Consider the following 19722-nt stretch of genomic DNA (forward strand, 5'->3'; position numbering starts at 1 on the left):
TTCATTGCTATCATTTTTAATTAATGAAATGGAGGAGAGGAAATACTGAGGCAGACAATAAAATTCCATTTCTGAGCATTCTCTTGAACAAAATGAAGTTCTTCACTCATCATTGAACTTGACTGAGGCCATGATACTTCTTTTAGCATTCGGGAAAAGGTTTGTTTTCTTCTATGAACCTGAGGTAAGACAGATGGCAGGAAATTGCTCTTTAATGTGATCTGAGATAAAGAACTATGCAATTTCAGTAGCACTTTTAAAGAAATCTAAGCGGAAATAGTCTTATCATTGAGTCTTAAATAAGATCATGAGCTGTTTTTTTTTTTCTCTCTCTCTTTTGTGTTGGTCCTAGAACCCATACCCTTATAGATGCTAGCAAGGGCTTCAACTGAGATATACTTCTCAGACAAAACTTTGTTGTTTTTTAATCTTATTTTTTAAATAATTTTTTCTCTTTTTTCTCTCCTGCTATTTCTTTCCCATCTTCCCTTTTTCTCTCCTGTATATTCTGCTCTTCTCCATTTAAAATTTATTACTACACATAGAAAACCATTTCAATTTTTGTTTTTTTCTTGTCCCTTTGTTCAAAGAATTGTGTGTTTTGCTTTTAAGTCAAGCCACATACACCGTTAAAATGATTTATATATGTGTATGAGTGTTTTGCTTGCATTGCATACCTATGCACCATGCATGTTTCTGGTACCCACAAGAGCTGGAGGAGAGTTGTTGGATTCCCTGGAACTGAAATTATAGATGCTTGTAAGCCAACATGTGGGTTCTGGGAATCAAACCTTGATCCTCTGCAAGAGCATCAAGTGCTCTTAACCACTGAGCCATTGCTCTAGTACCAGCCATATATTTTTTAAAGTTTATGAGTGTTATGCTTTTAGATGAACTTCAACTCCATATCTCACTACATTAGATAAGGAAAATTCATTGAAAGGCAAATAGTGATCAGGATATAAGTACCCTCATAAGTACCCTCAGAGATAGCTTCTGAGGCAAGATAAAGTGGAAAATCTAAGAAAAAATGATCTGATAATGTTTTCTCCCATTTAAATTTTATCACATTAATTTCAGACAGAGATTACTTAACGAATTCTATCTACAAATTTAGATGGCACACTGAACAAGGTGTAGTTATGGAGTAAGAATCAGCCGATGAAGAAGCTGGGGTAGAGTGTTTGTGGAGGTTGGATGGTGGGAACTAGGCTCAGTTAAGTAGTGCTGAAAGTAAAAGCCAGCACCAGTGTCTCTATCACTGCACTTTATCCCAAGTTACCTACCCCGACCTCTTTTCATGTGCTTCTTATGGTTATCAGACAGAGAGCCTCACTAATGCCATATGTCCTCTACTGCCGAGCTACATCTTTAGCCCCACTCACTTCATAGAGGGTAATTTATTTAGCTCCAGTTATAGAAAGAGCTGGTTGGTGCCAAACAGTTTTGCAAAATATTTTCACCTACCTCTAGCCACAGTTTAGAGACGACACTACTTATGCTTAATTCTCAGTTATTTGAACAGGATATATCACAGAAGTTAGTAGCTTCTGTTCACTGAAGGAAAAATGATAGACTCACTGTTTTAGTCTTCTGTGTATCTTGCGCTATAGGTCCACTCAGTTACTACGGATGCCACAAGCATCTCCAAGATAGTGAACAGGAAGAGATATTCTGTAAGCATCCTACCACTTCTCTGTACCCCAAAAGAAAACATACAGTCTTTACTTAATATTTTTCTTTATTTTTGAGAATGTCGTATATGTATACAATGAAATATTATCTACTCCCATTTATCCCTTCAACTCCTCTTATGCCAACCCCCAATTTCCCCTTCTAATTTTGTGTCTTTTTTAATAGTCCCTATATGCCTATATGTGGAGCCACCCACTAGATTAGTGGCCATATACTTACAGAAGTGTGATTCTACTTCCAACAGCAATTATCTGCTTCCAATAGCTCCCTAGAAAGGGTTGGGGCCTGGTGTTCATCTACCCTGTCTATGCCAGAATCTTGTATAGATCTTGTGCAGGTAACCACAGATGCTGTGAATTCTTTGTAATGACAGCCATATCATGTCCAGAAGATGTCATTTCACAGCACTTCTCCTCATCCTTCAGCTCTTACATTCTAATTCTTCTGCATTGTTTCTTGTACCTCAGTGCTGTGAGATGTCAAACAGATCTAACATCTACAGAACTTTCATTCAAGCACTGAACAATATGCTTTCTTTTTCTAAGCAGCCTAGAGAACTTCGTCCAAAATCTATCACATATTAAGACACAAAACAAGTTTCAACCAATATAAGAAAATTGAAATAAAATCCCATGTTCTATCTGACCACAAAGGGATAAAGCTAGATATCAACAGAAATAAAAACTTCAAGACGTATGTCAACTCATGGAGATTAAAACACATATTGTTGAATAATTGTGTCATTGAAGAAATCAAGAAGGAGGTAAAAACCATCCCTAGAATAGAATGAAAGTAAAAATATGACAGAGTGAAATCAATGGGACACAATGATGACAATCCTAAAAACAAAGTTTACAGCACTTGGTGCCTACATCGAAAAAGTTATCTCAAGTTAACAATTCAATAATTTATCTTAAAAACTTGGAAGAAAAAAGAACAAAGCAAACTCCAAAACAGTAGCTAGGAATAACCAAAAACAGGAAATAAGGCAATAAAATCAAGGAAATAAAAGTAAACAAAAAACAATACAAAGAATCAATAAAATCAAGAGTTGGCTCTTTAAAATAAAAAGATTGACAAACCCTTAGTCAAATTAAGTAAAGGAAAGATGGAGAATACTTAATAAAACAGAAATGAAAAAAGAGACATTACAATACTTTCCAACAAAATTCAGAAACGATAAAGACATGCCTTAAGAACCTACATTTTACAAGCTTGGAAGACCTAAAGGAAATGGAGGGATATCTAGAGGCATTCAACATATCAAAATTAAATCAAAATGAAAGAAATAGTTGAAACATCTCCACAACCAGAAACAAGACTGAAGAGGTAATAAAATGTCTTCTGAGAAACACCATGGATTAACTACAAAATTCTACCAGTACTTCAGAGAAGAATTAACATCAATACAACTCAAATTAATTTCATGAAATAGCAAAGGAAGGAAGGCTTCTGTGCTTGTCAGTTTTTTTTTTGTCAACTAGACACAATCTCCAGATACCATATAAGGGAGGCCCTCAACTAAGAGGGCCTGTCAGACTGGCCTGTGTCCATGTCTGTGAGGAATTGTTTTGATTGATGAGTGCTGTGGCAGGGTCCAAACCACTATGGATGTCACCATCTTTAGGCAGGTGAGTGTAGGTTGTATAAGAAAGCTAGCATGGAGCAAAACAGAGAGTCTGAGAGTGAGTGAGTAAGCAGTGTTCCCCTACAGTTTCTGCATCAGTTCCTGCTTGAGTTTCTTTCCTGACTTCCCTAAGTGATGGACTGTGACCTGGAAGTGTGGGTTGAAATAAACTTTTTGCTCTTATAAGTTGATTTTGGTTAGTGTTTTATTACAACAATAGAAAGCAAACTAGAGCATTTTCTAAACTCTTACTTTTTAATGGTAAAAATCACTGAGGTATAGCTGTATTGTAGAAAGGAGAAAAAAATGAAAAGATATGCTGTGGGATGGTCTGTATGTCAAATAAAACACTGATTGGCCAGTGGCTAGGCAGGAAGTAGGTGGGACAAAGAGAGAGGAGAATTCTGGGAAGCGGAAGGCTGAGGCAGAGAGACACTGCCAGCTGCCGCCATGACCAGAAGCATGTGAAGTCGCTGGTAAGCCACCAACCACGTGGCAAGGTATAGATTTATAGAAATGTATTAATTTAAGCTATAAGAACAGTTAGCAAGAAGCCTGCCACGGCCATACAGTTTGTATGCAATATAAGTCTCTGTGTTTACTTGGTTGGGTCTGAGCGGCTGTAGGACTGGCGGGTGACAGAGATTTGTCCTGACTGTGGGCAAGGCAGGAAAACTCTAGCTACAAAGATAAACAGTTTATTGTATCCTTATACCCTCAGCAGCTGAAAATTCATGCATATACTTGATCATATGATAATTAATAGTTATTGAGGATGGTGAATTGATACATTTCTGCCAAAAGTATAATGGGAATCATTATATTTTCTTCTTTGTTGTTGTGGATAGAACCAGCATATTTTCTTAAGGATAGTGAGCCTCTGGAGAAGATTAAATTGAGATACATTTACTTTTGAGGTTTGGTGTAATAGGATTTATTTAATAGGTAAGTATCTATAATGATATTTTCCCCTATTATTTAGTAAATGATACTAGAGGGAAATTGTATTTCCTATATCAATAAAATGGCCCTCTTATATGTCACTAAATTGATTTTTATTAAGGCTCTATTTACTGTGGTGAGGTGACTTGGAATTTAGCCTTGATCAGCATAAATGCTCTTCAGGTGACTATGACTTTGAGCAAATAGCTAAACATTTTGAAGGTTGCTTCTTTATTGAGTAAGAGACACATAGGCTTCTATCTATATCCATATTTATTTATTATAAAGTTTCTCTCAAAGATACATAGAAATAAGAAAAAGGTAATGATTAATTACAAACCCATATATACTTAGGAACTAGTCTATTAACCATAACTCTCATATGTTGAAGTAAGGAGAGCTTTCTTAATTAAGTTAGGAAGTTAGATACAAGCAACATCCAACGGCATCAATTTAAAAAAAATGTGGTTTCTAGGTATTGGTTTAAAGCCCAGATGTTTTGGCATCTGTAAAGCCCTGGGCATAGAATAGAAGAACAATAGTCCATAGACAAGAATTCAATACCATGGCTTCAAATTCTTACATAATTTGCTTAGCATCTCTTTCTTCTCTGTCTTCATTATCCTTTCTCTTCACACCAACAAACCTAAGTCACTAAGTGTGCCTATGTTCCTAGTTCCACCTACACACCACAGATACACAAACACAAACAGCCTTAAATAGTTCTGCATGGACCCTCTGACAGACAGATGCGGAAACATAAGAATGTCCATATGGCATTGTGCAAATGGAACTGAGTATTCCAAATTACGTCTATTATAGAGATGAGCTTCACTCTGTAAACCACAGCAATTTCTTTTTTTAATTTAATTAATTTATTTTTATATCCCAACCACGTTTCTTCTTACTCCTATCCTCCCTTTCTCTCACCCAACTCCACCCCCAAATCCTCTTGTCTATTTTGTTCAGAAAGGGTCAGGCTTCCCATGGCATATCAAGTGGTGTTAAGGCTAAGCACCTCCCCTTGTATTTAGGCTGTGTAAGGTAATAAGTATGAGGAATAGGTTCCCAAGAGCCAGACAAAGCATAGGGACAGCCGCTGCTCCCATTATTAGGAATCCCACAAATAGATCAAGTTACACAACTGTCACATATATGTAGAGGGCTTAGGTCTGTCCAATGCAGACTCCCTAGTTGTTGGTTCAGACTCTGTGAGTTTCTTCTGTGAGCCAGGTTAGTTGTTTCTGTGGGGTTTCTTGTGATGTCTTTGACCCCTCTGGCTCCTAAAACTCCCCTCCCTCTCTTCAGCAGGATTATCTGAACTTGGTCTAATGTTTGGCTGTGGGCCTGCATCTGTTTCCATCAGTTTCTGGATGAAGGCTCTTGACTACAGTATGATCATGACCATATCGGTAATATAAATCCATATGGGTGCCATTTCATTCTTGGAAGAGGAAAGTCTTACTCTAGCAAATTTATTTAAAGCCTTTGGAAAACTGGTCTTAGAGATGTGAGTACTTAGGAAGAATGAGCTGCCAATAATAAATGAATCATAGCAACCAGGAGGAATCAGGATTGACTATAATGCTTCATCAATAAAAGATATGTATTAATATTTTTAAGAATTTAGTTAATCATCTAGGCTTTGAACTATGACATGTAGCTTGTATCACATTAATAGTAGGCACATATGCCCAAGAGGAAACTGATGGAGGTCTCTTGGTGATTTGACTAATACTTGAATATTTTGGTCCTCACTGAAGGCATAATTCTAAAATCATGAAGAAATTCTCTCAGAAACCCAGTACTTACATGCTGCCACAAAGGAGATTCTAAATCTGCAGTCATCATCAGTTCGATTGCTATTAAAAACACACCTATTAGTGTTGCGAAGATGCTTAAGATGTTCATTGTCATAGTCCAAATCAGCTAGAACAGATTAAAAAGTATTGTCCAGTCATTGGAAACTATTCCATATTCATTTCTGGCAAGTGTATTCTTGTAGAACTATAAAAATTCTAATTTTTCTAGAATAGTGAGATCACCAGAAAGGTTGTCAGAACTGCAGATTGGTTAGGCTCCTAGTTGGACCAAACAATTTGGGGGATAATAAAACTTTTGATGAGTTGTGCATGTATTTGTTTCTCTACTGGTATCTGATTGAATGCCTATTTTGTGCTGAATTAATAAAGAGACAGAAAAGAAGCAGTCTGTGCATTAGATGTTTTTCAGGCTATGGAAGAAAGTTGAATGCATATTAAATGTAAATAGAATATAGAGAATATACACATGATATTGACAATTTCACAATACCACACAGCTTTATATTACCAGATACCTACTATTCTAGGAGATTGCTATGGTTCTTGGACAGCAGGAAAGTAAAATTTAGGGAATTTTCTTGGGCATACAGGTGCTATCTAGCTCAACGTGAAGAGTTTTTCTTCATGATGTAGGGAGTTACATACTGTTGGAGGTCATTCCCCAGGCCACATATTTGTATCCTTGTCAGGCTACATATACTCCAGACAATTCATGCTTTATAATGTTGCTGAATAATTGTGCTTTATCCACATATGACGCCAGGGAGGTAAAACATCATTTAATATTGCTATTAAGAAGAATTGTTTTCATACTTATTTCTTTGTCCATATTCACAATAATTTCTTTCCAGTTAAAAAATCTAGACAGCAAGTATGACAATTTGGATGACTAGGTCTGAAACCTACCTCAAAGAACAAAGTATCTTCATGTTTAACAACTGTTATATGTTGTTCGTTGATGTCAGTTCATTTATTCTTTTGGAAAAGTTTCCCTTACAGAAAGAAAACCAATGAAGGCTATGAAGAATTCTATCTCAAATTGCCTAGGAAACTGTCTCCATACAGGCTAGCTTTCATGGTGCTGAATGGTGTTATGCACTGTGTGTTAATGGAACAAAGATACCAACAGTCTTACTCAGCCCTGTACATTGTATGCTATAATACCAACCTGCCAGGCATATTATGCTCACTGGCGCAATAGTGGTATGTCTAGTATGGGAGTAGCCAACTGCTTTCTGATTGGTTTTGAGACCTATTCCACAGGATGGATTCCATGTCTGGTATTGTAAACTTCATTAAAAGCCTATGGCTGGGGATATCATAGTCCGTAGTGGGGAACCTACTGATTTTGTTTCTTTCATTAAATGGTTATGTTGTCAAGCTGCCTTCTAAATATTCCTGTTTATACCCATAAATTGGTGCTGATTTTACCCTAGGTCAGAGAAGCTTTTTGTAGTGAGTAATGGTTAATTCAAAGAGTCATAACTGGTAAAGATGTTGAGAATAAATGGCTATGAGTTGCTCAGCCATAGATGGCTTACCTCTGCCAACCTCTTCCTACTAAGGATACTTAGAGGACATATTGGAAAAGGGAGCGGAAAGAATACAAGAGCTAGAGGATAAGGAGAGCAGAGAAACGCTGTTTTCTAGACATGACATGGATGTTGCATTGATCAACTTGGAGCACCTGTGTAAGAGCCGCACAAGGAAAAGCCAGTCAGAATTCTAAAATCGGGAGAAGGGCTCCCAAGGTTTCACACCTAGCTGAGGAGCTATTGACAGTTGGTGGCTGCTGAGGGAGTGAGAATCACTTTTCTGTGGGGATGTGGCTTCTGGCAGATTGTCCACACCTCAGTGGATGACTTCATGCCCATGTACACACGGTTAGCACTAATTGGACTCAGGGCTATTAGTAATAATAATAATACATGATGTTGGAAGGGGGATGGGTTGAGAGGGGTGTCCCAGGAGGAGTCAGAGGGAGGTAGTGGGGGGTAGATATGATTAAAATACACTGTATGTGTGTATAAAAATTTCAAAGTTAACAAAAATACCACTAGACAAAACATTCATTCGCTTATTTTTATACCCTTAAAGTCCAACAATATTGTTTGGTTATTTGTAATTTAATGTATTTCACTCCTTAAAGTTGAAACATGTGCTGAAGTTTTAGTTACATGTAAAAGTGATGGTTCTAGGGCCATAATGTTTATTAGAAAAAGAGGTTTAATAAGCAACTGTATTTTAAGGTCCCTGGGAGAAGGGGTTTTACACATTGAGTTTTTCTCGCCAAAGTTATCTGAATACAACAAATAAGAACACTTGTTTGACTTCTAGTCTGGTGAGGGGTGCTACAGAAATGCCATAGGCAGCAAATACTTTGGGAAACAGTTTGGTAGTTTCTTTTAAAAAGGATAAATATCCATTACAAGAGGAACAAGAAATACGTCTGTAATAATACTTGTGGGTAAGCATTCATAGTAGCTTTATTTGAAAGGGTTCAGTACTGGGAACATTGTGATTCCCTTACCAGGTAAGTGTACCAACAAATTACCCAGACATCCAATTATTTTTTTTTTCTATAGCCAATTTATATTCTGTAACACTGATAAATTAGCTTACTAATTTATTCTAGATTTTTTGTAGATTTCTTTGGAAGTTGTAGGATGTTTTAGCATGTCTCTGATGTCTTCAGATGAAGCACATATTCTGACTTTCTAATCTTGAAGGTCTTTGTCTTTTTTTTCCCTTGACTTACTACACTATACAACATATAGTGTTGTACACATATACACGGTTACTGGTTGGTTTAGTTTGCTTTCAGTAGCTGTGATAAATACCATGATCAAAAGCAATTTAGGGAAAAGGGCTTTATATCATCTCACAGTCCACCACAGAGGGAAGCCAAGACCAGGACTCAAAGCAGAAACATTGAGACAGGAACCATGGAGGAACACTACTGACCCGCTTGCTCTCTCTGGCTTGCTCAGCTAGCTTTCTTTTACAGCCTAGACCAAATTTCACAGGAATGGCACCACCCACAGTAGACTAGGTGCTCTTACACCACTTAGCAACCAAGAAAATGCACACAGATGTGGCCATGGGCCAATCTGATGGAACTCTTCAATCGAGGTTTTATCTTTCCAGGTAACTCCAGGCTCTGTCAAATTGACAATAAAATCTAACAAACATACTAACCTCAGAGGAAAGCATTCAGTCTCATGCTGCTATGCAGGAAAATAGATTTTTTTGAATGTCACTTTGTCAAATTGAGGAAATTCTCTTCCTAGTTTTTTGTGAGTGTTTTGTCCAAAAAAATGTGTGAAATACATCTCTAAAATTATGTTTATATGTTATATTGCACTCTCTTTGAGATTTTTTTTAATTGCGAGGGTAAATTCTATGTCATTACAATCTTCTTTGCAACTCTGTTTTTGCACACATACACATATGGTGTGTGCGTACATATGAATGTTTGTGTATGTATCTGTGTGTGTGTGGGTGCGTGTTTGGCGTTGTGCAAATATAGAGGTCATAGAAAAACTTCAGGTGTCTATTCTCATCTACTTTGAGTAGCGTCTCTTTTTCACTTTAATTGCATATGTCAGGCTAGCCAGCCTGGGGCCCTCTGAGGATTCTGTTGTCTTTGACTCCCATCTTGTTGGGAATCACTGAAATTACAGATGTATATTATTAGCATGCCCAGTGTTGATGTGGATTCTGGGGATCTGAATTCAGGTCCTTTTGCTTACACAGAAAGTGAGCCATAACCCTGGTCCTTGCTTCTTATAGTTTGAAGTTTAGATTTGCCAAGTCTTAAGAAATAGTGCCTTTATCATCATGAAACTTGTTTGAATATGCATGTATGGCAATAGTACTATTTCTGTACTTTCACTGTCTGAGATGACATAACTCCTCCACCTCTCTTTGAATTGATGTTATGTTTCTCATACTTTAAATACCGCCCTCCCCACAAAGCTTCTGGGTAGATATCTAGTCACCAGAGGGCATGCTAATTCCTCATTGACTTTGTTTTTATTTTAAAATTTTTATTTATTCTTTGAAAATTTCATACTTTCACTGATAATGAAAGCTTTCTAGAGTTGTTCTGAGTCTTCTGACTTACCATGTAATTCGAAGGCCTCCTCTGTAATGCTATTGAAAAGCTTCCTGATAGGCTAAACTGGAAGCAAAGACCACATTGGTTAATGCCCAATCATTACATCCATATGTAAGCTTCAAGATAATTCTAGAATTCTGTAACACGAGGGATACCATCTTAATTCCTTAGTGGGGACTACTAAGGAAACAACTCAAGAAATAATTCAAGATTTATATTGATAGAGATGAAAGCTATGAAGGTCCTAGCCACTGTTACAACTGTAATGGGAATGGGACCCAGGGGTGCTTTGAAATGACTTTAGCATTTCACTTGTATTGGTGATTTGAATCAAACAGATTTTGTCTTCCATATATGTTCCTTGTGTTTATTATCATGGCTGCAAATGTATCAAATAGCCCCTTTACAATGTAGACTGTTATTATGAAAGAATATTATGGGTAAGAAACTAGGATTTTTTGATAATGTATCAAATGGCCCTTTAACAATGCAGACTGTTATTATGAAGTAATATTATAGCTAAGAAACTAGTTTTTTCTTAATGTAACAAATGTTCCTTTAGCAATGTAGAATATTATTATGAAAGAACATTGCAGGTAATAAACTAAAGGTTTAAAAAACATTTTGCTATTGTCCTTTTAAAGGTAGATGTGGTTATGGTCTCCTAAAGAACAGGGATTGTGTATCCTTTAGGACACATTGCTTGGATCCGAATCCATGAAATGTAAGGAATACATTAGTAGTTACTATTAGAGATGAAGTTACTCACAAACAAAGAGGCCCAAAGTGAGTATCCTGAAGCGCCTATGATAGGAAGATACCCACTTGTCAGTCCAAATGCAAAACTTTGAGAAAAGAACAGGTATGTCCAGAAGTATCCCAGGCTCTGTATAATCAGGCTAGTTATTAGTTGTATAGTCTATAAGAAAAAGACACCATATTTAGTCACAGTTCCAGCTAACTCTTAAGAGGGAAACACACCTCAAGAAGAAGGCCAGAATGAAGAAGAAAGGTGTTGCTTACCATGGTAGTGATGCTTACAGAACATCAACTGTGGTATGATGTTCTGTGTATGGTTCTAGGCCATTTTGTCATGTTTTATCAACTATAATCAAGTTACAGACCTATTCTGTCACTACAGAGACATCTCAAGTTCTACCTTTTCTTGCAACTTTCCCACTAACACTTGTAACTCCTGGTGATCACTCATCTGTTTCTGAGAGCTTTTAAAATATTTATCTAATTTCTCAAAAGCTTGGGAGTCTATTAAGGCTCATCGTTTCTATTTTCACTTGATCTCTATTTGTTATTCTTCTATGTAACTGTCCATTGAGTTCTTTTATGAACTAAAACAAAAACAAAAACAAAAACAAAAACAAAAACAAAACCAGCTGACTGAACCATGGTAGTTCACACCTGAAAGGCCCTTGATGGACTGAGGAAGCAGGAGTAGTAGTTTGAGGTCCCATGTGCTACATAGACACCTTCCCAAAACACAGACAAACAACTCCTATTCCCCAAATCAGTTGACTGTATCTGTGGAATCTAGTTGTGGATCTGTGTTTTGTTCTATTTGTTTGTGTTTTCCTTATTTTAAACAAAATCACATAATCTGATGGTGGTAGGCAGACATTATCTTAAAAAAATTGACTACTTTGATTTAGTTATTTTCATTTCTTCTCCTTCTCACAAATCTTTGGTAATTTATAGATATTTATAGGACATTGCTAAGGTTTAATAGGAATTGTGCCAAACCTATATGCCAATTTAGGGAGAATTAACATTTTTACTATGTTGGCTTTGCAAGCCATAAACATGTCTTTTTATTGATGTAACCTAATTTGTATTTTCACCAGCTTTTAGTCATTTTCAAAATGCAAGTCCTATATGGTTTCTTCACTATATATGTTTTTTCCTTTAGGGATTGATATCTTCCTCTTCATTCTTATCTTATAGAAACACAATTCACCTTGTATACTATGATGACTTTGCTTAACTTACTTCTAGATCCCCTGTACCCACGTGTGTGTGTGTGTGTGTGTGTGTGTGTGTGTGTGTGTGTGTGTGTTGTGCGTTTTGATTGCTTAGGATTTTTCTCACATAATTTTTAATCCTTCACTTTTATCTCTTCATCTGGTCCTGTCATTCAGCAGTATGAGTGGATGGTGCAAAATTGCACAGCCAAAGTATGGAGTGCATGGGATTGCCTGGGAAAACAGTAGTGCGTGTCAGCTAATGTGACCAATCGCTGTTCAGAGAGCTGTGTAGTCTGCAAGCTGTTTTGGGTGTACCGACAATTTGCTCATCTCATTTAGGACATTTCATCAGCTTAGGATTGAAATAATTGATAGATGATAAAAAGAATATTTTTCTATATCCAGACTCAGTATATATTTTGATGCCATGTCACCATTAGAAGCCATTGTAATTGATTTGCCTCCATTTGAGGAGTTCATAATAGATACAGAGGTGGTTCAGGTCTCCTCCCTCATGTGTTAACGAGTGCCAACCCTCTCACAGTTAACTTACTCACTTGAGCAGCATTTTGTTCTTACCCCCAACAATTTCAGTTCCATTTTTACCCACAGACGATTCTGTGACATATTCATCAAGATGTAACAGAGAGATATGAGGATATCTCCTGTGAAAAATGTGGACAAAAATCAATATAAATTGAATCAGTTAGTGACTACTATTCTTCTCTTGGGTAAGATTCTTAAGTCTGAGGGGTACTCTAATTCTACAACTGCCATTCATTTTTTAAAAGATACTTGATTGTTCCCTGACAGATGCTTTTGCACCAGACTAGAAATATCTTGACAAAACTAATGTTTACCTTTCAAGAAGTTTTGTTCATTTATCAAACTTGAGTTAGACTATGGTAAGTACCAAATGATAGCTGCTCCAATCACATCAGTCCCTCTAGCACCCACTCATATGCCCATGTTGCAGTATCAGGAAGTTTAGACCCCTAATAACTTTGATTTAGTCTATTACTCATCATTGGTGCCATCTAAGTTCAAGTCTGTCTTGGGGTGCCTGACTAGGAGGATCTGTGCCACATGCTTACACTAGGTGCAGAGAAGGCTGGAATATAGGCAGGCTTTTTAAGTTAGAACTGAGGGGGGTGTTCAGTAGGCAAGACAAGAATAACTCATCGTTTCTAGCATTGACAGGGAGGGCAACGGTTCCTATTTTGTAGGAGTCATAACCCTCCCTCAGCTTCTGTATTTAATACCCATGAAAATTGTTCTTTAATTCTAGCTGGTCTGAACAAATGTGGATATCTAAGTCACTTAGTAGAGGCACAGGGAAAACTCTTTTCCTGATGATCTGGAAGAGTTTGAGTGAGAAGATGTAAAAGCTAGAAGTCATGGCATTATTAGGTTTTCCCTGTTCTAAAGGACAGAACTAGAGTGGACAAAACTTCTGGTGTGGGAAGAAGGGTATCCAGAGAAAATCAGAGATGAAAGAAGAACAGAATATATCACCTTTTAACCATCTTTAACCTCTTAGTTCCATTATTTTGGAAGTCTGGCTGTCTATACATTATATAAATACTCATACATATTAATTTTGCTAAAACAAATAAGATATAATTTATGGTTTTTTTTTCATCCAAAAAGTTAATACATCTTTTGTGTGGCTTTCTAGTTAGACATGGCTTTGATAATTCTCCTCTCAACCCCTACCCCCTTTTCTCCTACCCCCTCCCCCAGACTCTAATGTCTGACCAATCTTTTCCCTTTTCCTTCAAACACTGTGTATAGTTGCATCTAAAATTCAGCATATTGTCTTTAGATATTTAATTTGCAAACTTCTCCTTCTCTTATATAAGCCACATATCCTGAAGGTTTCAGTTGCCACAGTAATGGCCCAGTGACATTTGACAAGGAGAAAATACACAAAGTCACAGCAAAAAGAATTTTAGAAGACACTTGTGTTAAAAACTTACCCATTATGAGGCGACCTTTTAAAAATGTAATAAACTCCGTCAAAGGCTCTTCTCAGTGACAAGAGTCCCCTGTAGGGTTTTATTGGGGAGGAAAAAGAAGCTAGTAAAGAGCTGAAACTCACCAGGAAGTAGTATCCAACGCCAGTCATTAACGTGGTCTGTTCAAGGCTCATGAATTCCCTACTCTGTCATGATCCTAAGGGTAGAAAGGGTTTCCTTTTGGTCTAGATCTTCCTGCTCTGGGATTCCTGTAGGCAGCACCTGCCTCAGCAGCGCTGCCACCTCCATATGTCCCTCATTACCTCTGGTGAATCCAGTGCTGCTGCGGTTGTGTCCCAGAGCAACCGCAGAGGGTGCCACGCGAGGAGGGCCACGCAGACATTAGTTCTGCCGACCCGTGGAAGCTCCGCCCAGCCTTCAGGCCCAGAAGATACAGATGGGGTTAGGGGGTGGCACGAGGGAGAGGGGGTCTAGTGTGGAACCCTTTCCTGACCCGTGGTGGGCACATTCTAGCCATTAAACCGCAGAATGCCTGAGCCCACCTACAGGCTGATGCCCCGCTCCAAAGACTTCCCTGCCAAGCAGATGCCTTACACTGTTTTCCGGTGGACAGACAGACTCAAGTCTTTTTCTATCGTGAGTCGCTTCAAAGTCTAGATAGATTTAGACTCTAGAAGGAAGAGTGCTCTTGGAACCCTGAATCTGGTGGTGCTTGGGCAAGATGTATCTTCTCTGGTTCTTTGTCTTTCTGCAAAGTAGAGGTCACAGTTGTTCTGGGTACTTCCCAGATTCAGGAACTAGATTGCACAAATCTGTCATCCACCCTGGGACAAGAAACTAAGTAAACTCAATAGGCAACACAAAAAGAAGATGTGGAGGCTAGAAGGGAACTTGTTGAGAAGGGATCCAGAGGAAGATGAGAGGAATTGGTGGGGTGTGTGAAAGATGACTAAAATCCATTATATAAACATATGAAACTGTTGACCAAACAAAAATAAATTAACTATGGAAAAGGCTACTGCTGTAATCTAGTCCTAAACAATACGTATTAAAGAATCCTAACTTGGCAGTCATGTTTATGAGGCCAAGTGTCATTTATGATATGGATCCCCACCCACTGAACATTTAGTGTAAGGGTGCTGTATCTGGCACCCAGTAGGAGGGAATAAATAAATGAAAGGTCATTCATTTTCAGATTATATTGGGTCTCAAAAGCAAAGGTGATTTGCTTGCCTGCTAACTAAAGCAATGTTTCTCATGGGCCATTTATTGAGCTTCCAGTATCAGATATTTTGTGTATTATATAATTCATGGGAAAAATCCTGTTGAGGATAAATATGAATGACACTAATTATATATTGGGAGTAAGAACTGGAGAAAATACAGAACATTCCTTCTCTCTGGAGTTTACTTTGTTGGAAGGATGGGGTGAGAGATGATTTTTATTTTTTGAGAAAGAGTTTCTCTGTGTATCCCTGGCTATCCTGGAACTCACTCTGTAGACCAGGCTGGCCTCAAACTCACAGAGATCCTCTTGCCTCTGCTTCCTGAGTGCTGAGACTAAGGTGTGTGCCACCACAGCCTGACTGAGAGATGATCCATTTTAATGTAACGAGATCAGACAAATAGAACCCAGCTTAGGAGGTAAGGAGGAGGCAGAAAGTGGTCCCTGCAGATGCCCAAGCCCTAGGAAAAGTGTAAAATGATGTCTAAATCTTTGAGGAGTGTACATTTGGTCGCTGGATTTTGCAATATGGCAGTGACTGCTGTCATTGCGAAAAGTGGCCTCAGAGGACAGATGGAGACCAGACTCAACCTAGAGTACAGTCAAGGCAAAACAAGAGGTGATGATTTGGAGATAATAACTGACTTCTGGAACTCTGGTTTTAAGGAAAGAAAGATAATCGTGTGTAGAGGGAGTAGAGCAAGGGAATTGCTTTAAGATGAAACTAACAATGATTATGTGCCGGTGGGTTGGCTGTGGAGGGATGGAAGCCCAGAGCCAGTTAAGACTTCTGACTGTGACCTCTGGAACATACCTTTTGTCATGCACAGACCCTTGTACAGTCTCAACTTTCTCATCTGATACTTTGTCTTTTTGGACCCATCACTGAGTTTGCCTCTGGGGGAACTCTTTTGCTAAAAGCTTGCTCACTTTCTAGAATCAGGAGCTCTTGGGTATGAGAATGGAGAGTGCAGGTTCTGTGAATTCTGTGGAAGCTTCTAGACCCACACAACTTAACAAGCAGGTAGCTATATATGGCTATGGAACATTTGTCACATGGTTGGCTTGGATTGACTTGTGCTTTAAGTACAAAATGCACAAACAATTCTGAAGACTCCATATGATTAAAGGACTATAAAGCATATCACTGATGATTTTTACTTTCACCATTTAGATGTTTTGATTTATTAAGTTAGACTATGTTATCAAAATTAAATGCATATGTTTCTATTTACTCTCTTTGTGTGGTTACTAGGATAATTTAAAAATATACTCTTGGATTTTTTAAAATATATTTTATTTTTATGTGCATTTGTGTTTTTGCCATGGGTGTGGGGATCCCCTGAAACTGGAGTTATAGACAGGTGTGAGTTGCCATGTGGATGCTGGGAATTGAACTCAGGTCCTCTGGAAGAAGAGTCAGCGCTCTTAACCCCTGAGTCATCTCTCCAGCCCTACACTTGGATTTTTTAAATATTACCAATAGGTAAGGCTGTTCTCTATCTTTTGTGGTCTTGAAAACGACTCCCTTCTTTCAGGTTTTACAACCTTTGTAATGTTTTGTTTGTTTGTTTGGTTTTTGGCCTCAATTTCTTCACTTTATTTTTTAAATTGTTTCTTTTATTTTTGAGATTATAATATAATTACATCATTTCTCACTTCCCTTTCCTTTCTCAAAAGCCTCCTTGTTTTCTTTCAAATTCATGGCCTCTTTTTCAATTAATTGTTTTTACATGTATGTATGTACACACACACACACACACACACACACACACACACACACACACACACACACATGTTCCTACATATAACCTGCTCAGTTTGTGCACTTTTACTTGTTTGTATGTTTTCAGGGCTGACCATTTAGTATTGGACAACCAGTTGCTGAGTTCTTCCCTGGGGAAGACTATTCTCCACTCTCAGCATTCCTTAATTGCCTCTAGTTTTTTTGTGTAGGGTTGAGGCCTCCTGGGCTTTCCCTTGTCCACACAGGATCAGGAGGATTGCTGCAAAACAGTGGCTTTTAGACATGACAGCAATGTTGCACCCATGACCTCTCAATGTCTATGGTGACCTGCATAAGACTCACAAGACCAAAACGGCCAATATTTCAGAATGAGTGGCTGAAGGGATCATAAGGCTCTACTCCTACTGGAGAAGATGCAGGTAGCCAACATCTATCTGGGAAGAGAGAGACAATTTTTTTTCAGTGATGGGGCCACTAGTAGGTAGCTCATGCTTTAGTGGTCAGCCCAGTTACAACTGGGTAACACTAATTGAACTCAGTATGTTATGCAGTTTTAAAGATAGAGGATATGAATTTGAGAGAAGGATGTAAGGTAGAGATCCCTTGTGGAGTTGGAGTCAGAAAAGAGCAAGGGTGTAATATGATCAAAAAGAATTGTAGTCATGTATGACGGTTCTCATTTCTTCAGCTTCTTCCTTCTCCTCTTTCTTCCCTTCTGTCTCTCCTCTTCTTTCTCCTTTCCTTCCTCCTCTTCACCTTCTTCCTCTTCTTGCTTCTTCTTTTCTATCTTATTCTTCCCCCTTTCCCCTTTTCTCCCCTCTCCTCTTCCTCCTCCTTTTCTATAGAGGAATAGCCACCCTAGTTCTCATTTGAAATGTCCTCCCCGCATCTTTCAAGACCCCCCAAATACTAATCTCCTGTTTGGAATTTTCACAGAACATCATCATCTTTACACCAGAAAGAATGTTCTCTATTCTGTCATCCTCCCATTTTTTCAAATGTCTCTTTATACATGAATCACTTACAGTTGTGATTTCTTAGCTGCTGGTTCCTCACCACTGCCACAGGGTGTCTCATCAATCTCTGACACCCCAGACTTTAATACTTTTATTGAGCGTACTAGACATTCAGAAATGAGCTAAGCACTGAAATTGGTGGAATCAAGAAATCTTAATTGACAGTCATGGAGAACAACCAGTGTAATGCCTTGAGAGTCAGGGGAGAAAGCAGACAATTCACTGTGGTTGTAAAAACACTAGTGTTTAAACTTAATAGAAAAGAAAATAGGAAGCACTCTTGAACGCATTGGCACCGGAGACCATTTCCTAAATAAAACACCGACAGCACAGACCCTGAGCACAACCATTAATAAATGGGACCTCTCGAAACTGAGAAGCTTTTGCAGGGCAAAAGACACAGTCAATAAGACAAAAAGACAGCCAACAGATTGGGAAAAGATCTTCACCAACCCCACATCTGACAGAGGATTGATCTCCACAATATATAAAGAACTCAAGAAACTAGACATCAAAGCACTGAACAGTCCAATTAAAAAATGGGCTAAAGAGCTAAACAGAGAATTCACAAAACAAGAACTACAAATGGCTGAAAGACATTTAAAGAAATGCTCAACATTCTTAATCATCAGAGAAATGCAAATCAAAACGACTCTGAGATACCACCTTACACCTGTTAGAATGGCTACGATCAAAAACACCAATGACAACCAATGTTGGAGAGGATGTGGAGCAAAGGGAACACTCCTCCACTGTTGGTGGGAATGTAAACTTGTACAACCACTGTGGAAATCAGTATGGCGGTTTCTCAGAAAATTAGGAATCGAACTACCTCAAGACCCAGCCATCCCACTCTTGGGCATATACCCAAAGAATGCTGATTCATACCATAAAGATACATGCTCAGCTATGTTCATAGCAGCACTATTTGTAATAGCCAGAACCTGGAAACAACCTAGATGCCCATCAACGGAAGAATGGATGAAAAAAATGTGGTACATATACACAATGGAGTACTACTCAGCAGAGAAAAACAATGAAAGCATGAAATTTGCAGGCAAATGGATAGAACTAGAAAAAATCATCCTGAGTGAGGTAACCCAAACCCAGAAAGAGAGTTATGGTATGTACTCACTCATTGGTGGATTCTAGATATAAAATAAAGAACAATCAGACCACAACCCATAGAACCATAGAGGCTATATATATATATAGCATGGAGGACCCTAGGACGACTGTGGCATATAATAAATTTCAGTTTTACTCAATTATTGAAAAAAAAGTAGCCAAATGAATGGAAACACATGAACTATGAACCAAAGGCTGAGGGGCTCCCAGCTGGATCAGGCCCTCTGAATAGGTGAGACAGTTGATTGGCTTGATCAGTTTGGGAGGCATCTAGGCAGTGGGACCAAGTCCTGTGCTCATTGCATGAGTTGGCTGTTTGAAACCTGAAGCTTAAGCAGGGACACTTGGCTTAGTCTGGGAGGAAGGGACTGGACCTCCCTGGACTGAGTCTACCAAGTTGATCACAGTCCTCGGGGGAGGACTTGTCCTGGAGGAGGTGGGAAT

General features: G+C 38.3%; 1 protein-coding gene across 4 annotated transcripts; it reads right to left on the reverse strand.

Moving 5' to 3' along the window:
- LOC114703441 (membrane-spanning 4-domains subfamily A member 13-like) lies at positions 1-14572 on the reverse strand. 4 transcript variants are annotated; one of them, XM_037204840.1, is made up of 8 exons: positions 14465-14568; positions 14285-14358; positions 12763-12848; positions 10977-11126; positions 10214-10270; positions 6077-6193; positions 1582-1696; positions 1-179 (listed from the first exon to the last, which is right to left on the reverse strand). In XM_037204840.1, the coding sequence occupies exons 3-7, from the start codon at positions 12814-12816 to the stop codon at positions 1586-1588; spliced, it is 489 nt and encodes a 162-aa protein (XP_037060735.1). In that variant the 5' UTR covers positions 12817-12848; positions 14285-14358; positions 14465-14568; the 3' UTR covers positions 1-179; positions 1582-1585. The 4 variants fall into 4 exon arrangements, with proteins under 4 accessions (XP_037060735.1, XP_037060738.1, XP_028740123.1 ...); XM_037204843.1 differs by lacking the exon at positions 12763-12848 and having other exon boundaries at positions 14465-14569; XM_028884290.2 differs by having other exon boundaries at positions 14285-14563.
- Positions 14573-19722: the final 5150 nt, after the last annotated feature.

This window comes from Peromyscus leucopus, chromosome 1 (assembly GCF_004664715.2).
Source record: "Peromyscus leucopus breed LL Stock chromosome 1, UCI_PerLeu_2.1, whole genome shotgun sequence".
NCBI classification, from domain to species: Eukaryota; Metazoa; Chordata; class Mammalia; order Rodentia; family Cricetidae; genus Peromyscus; species Peromyscus leucopus.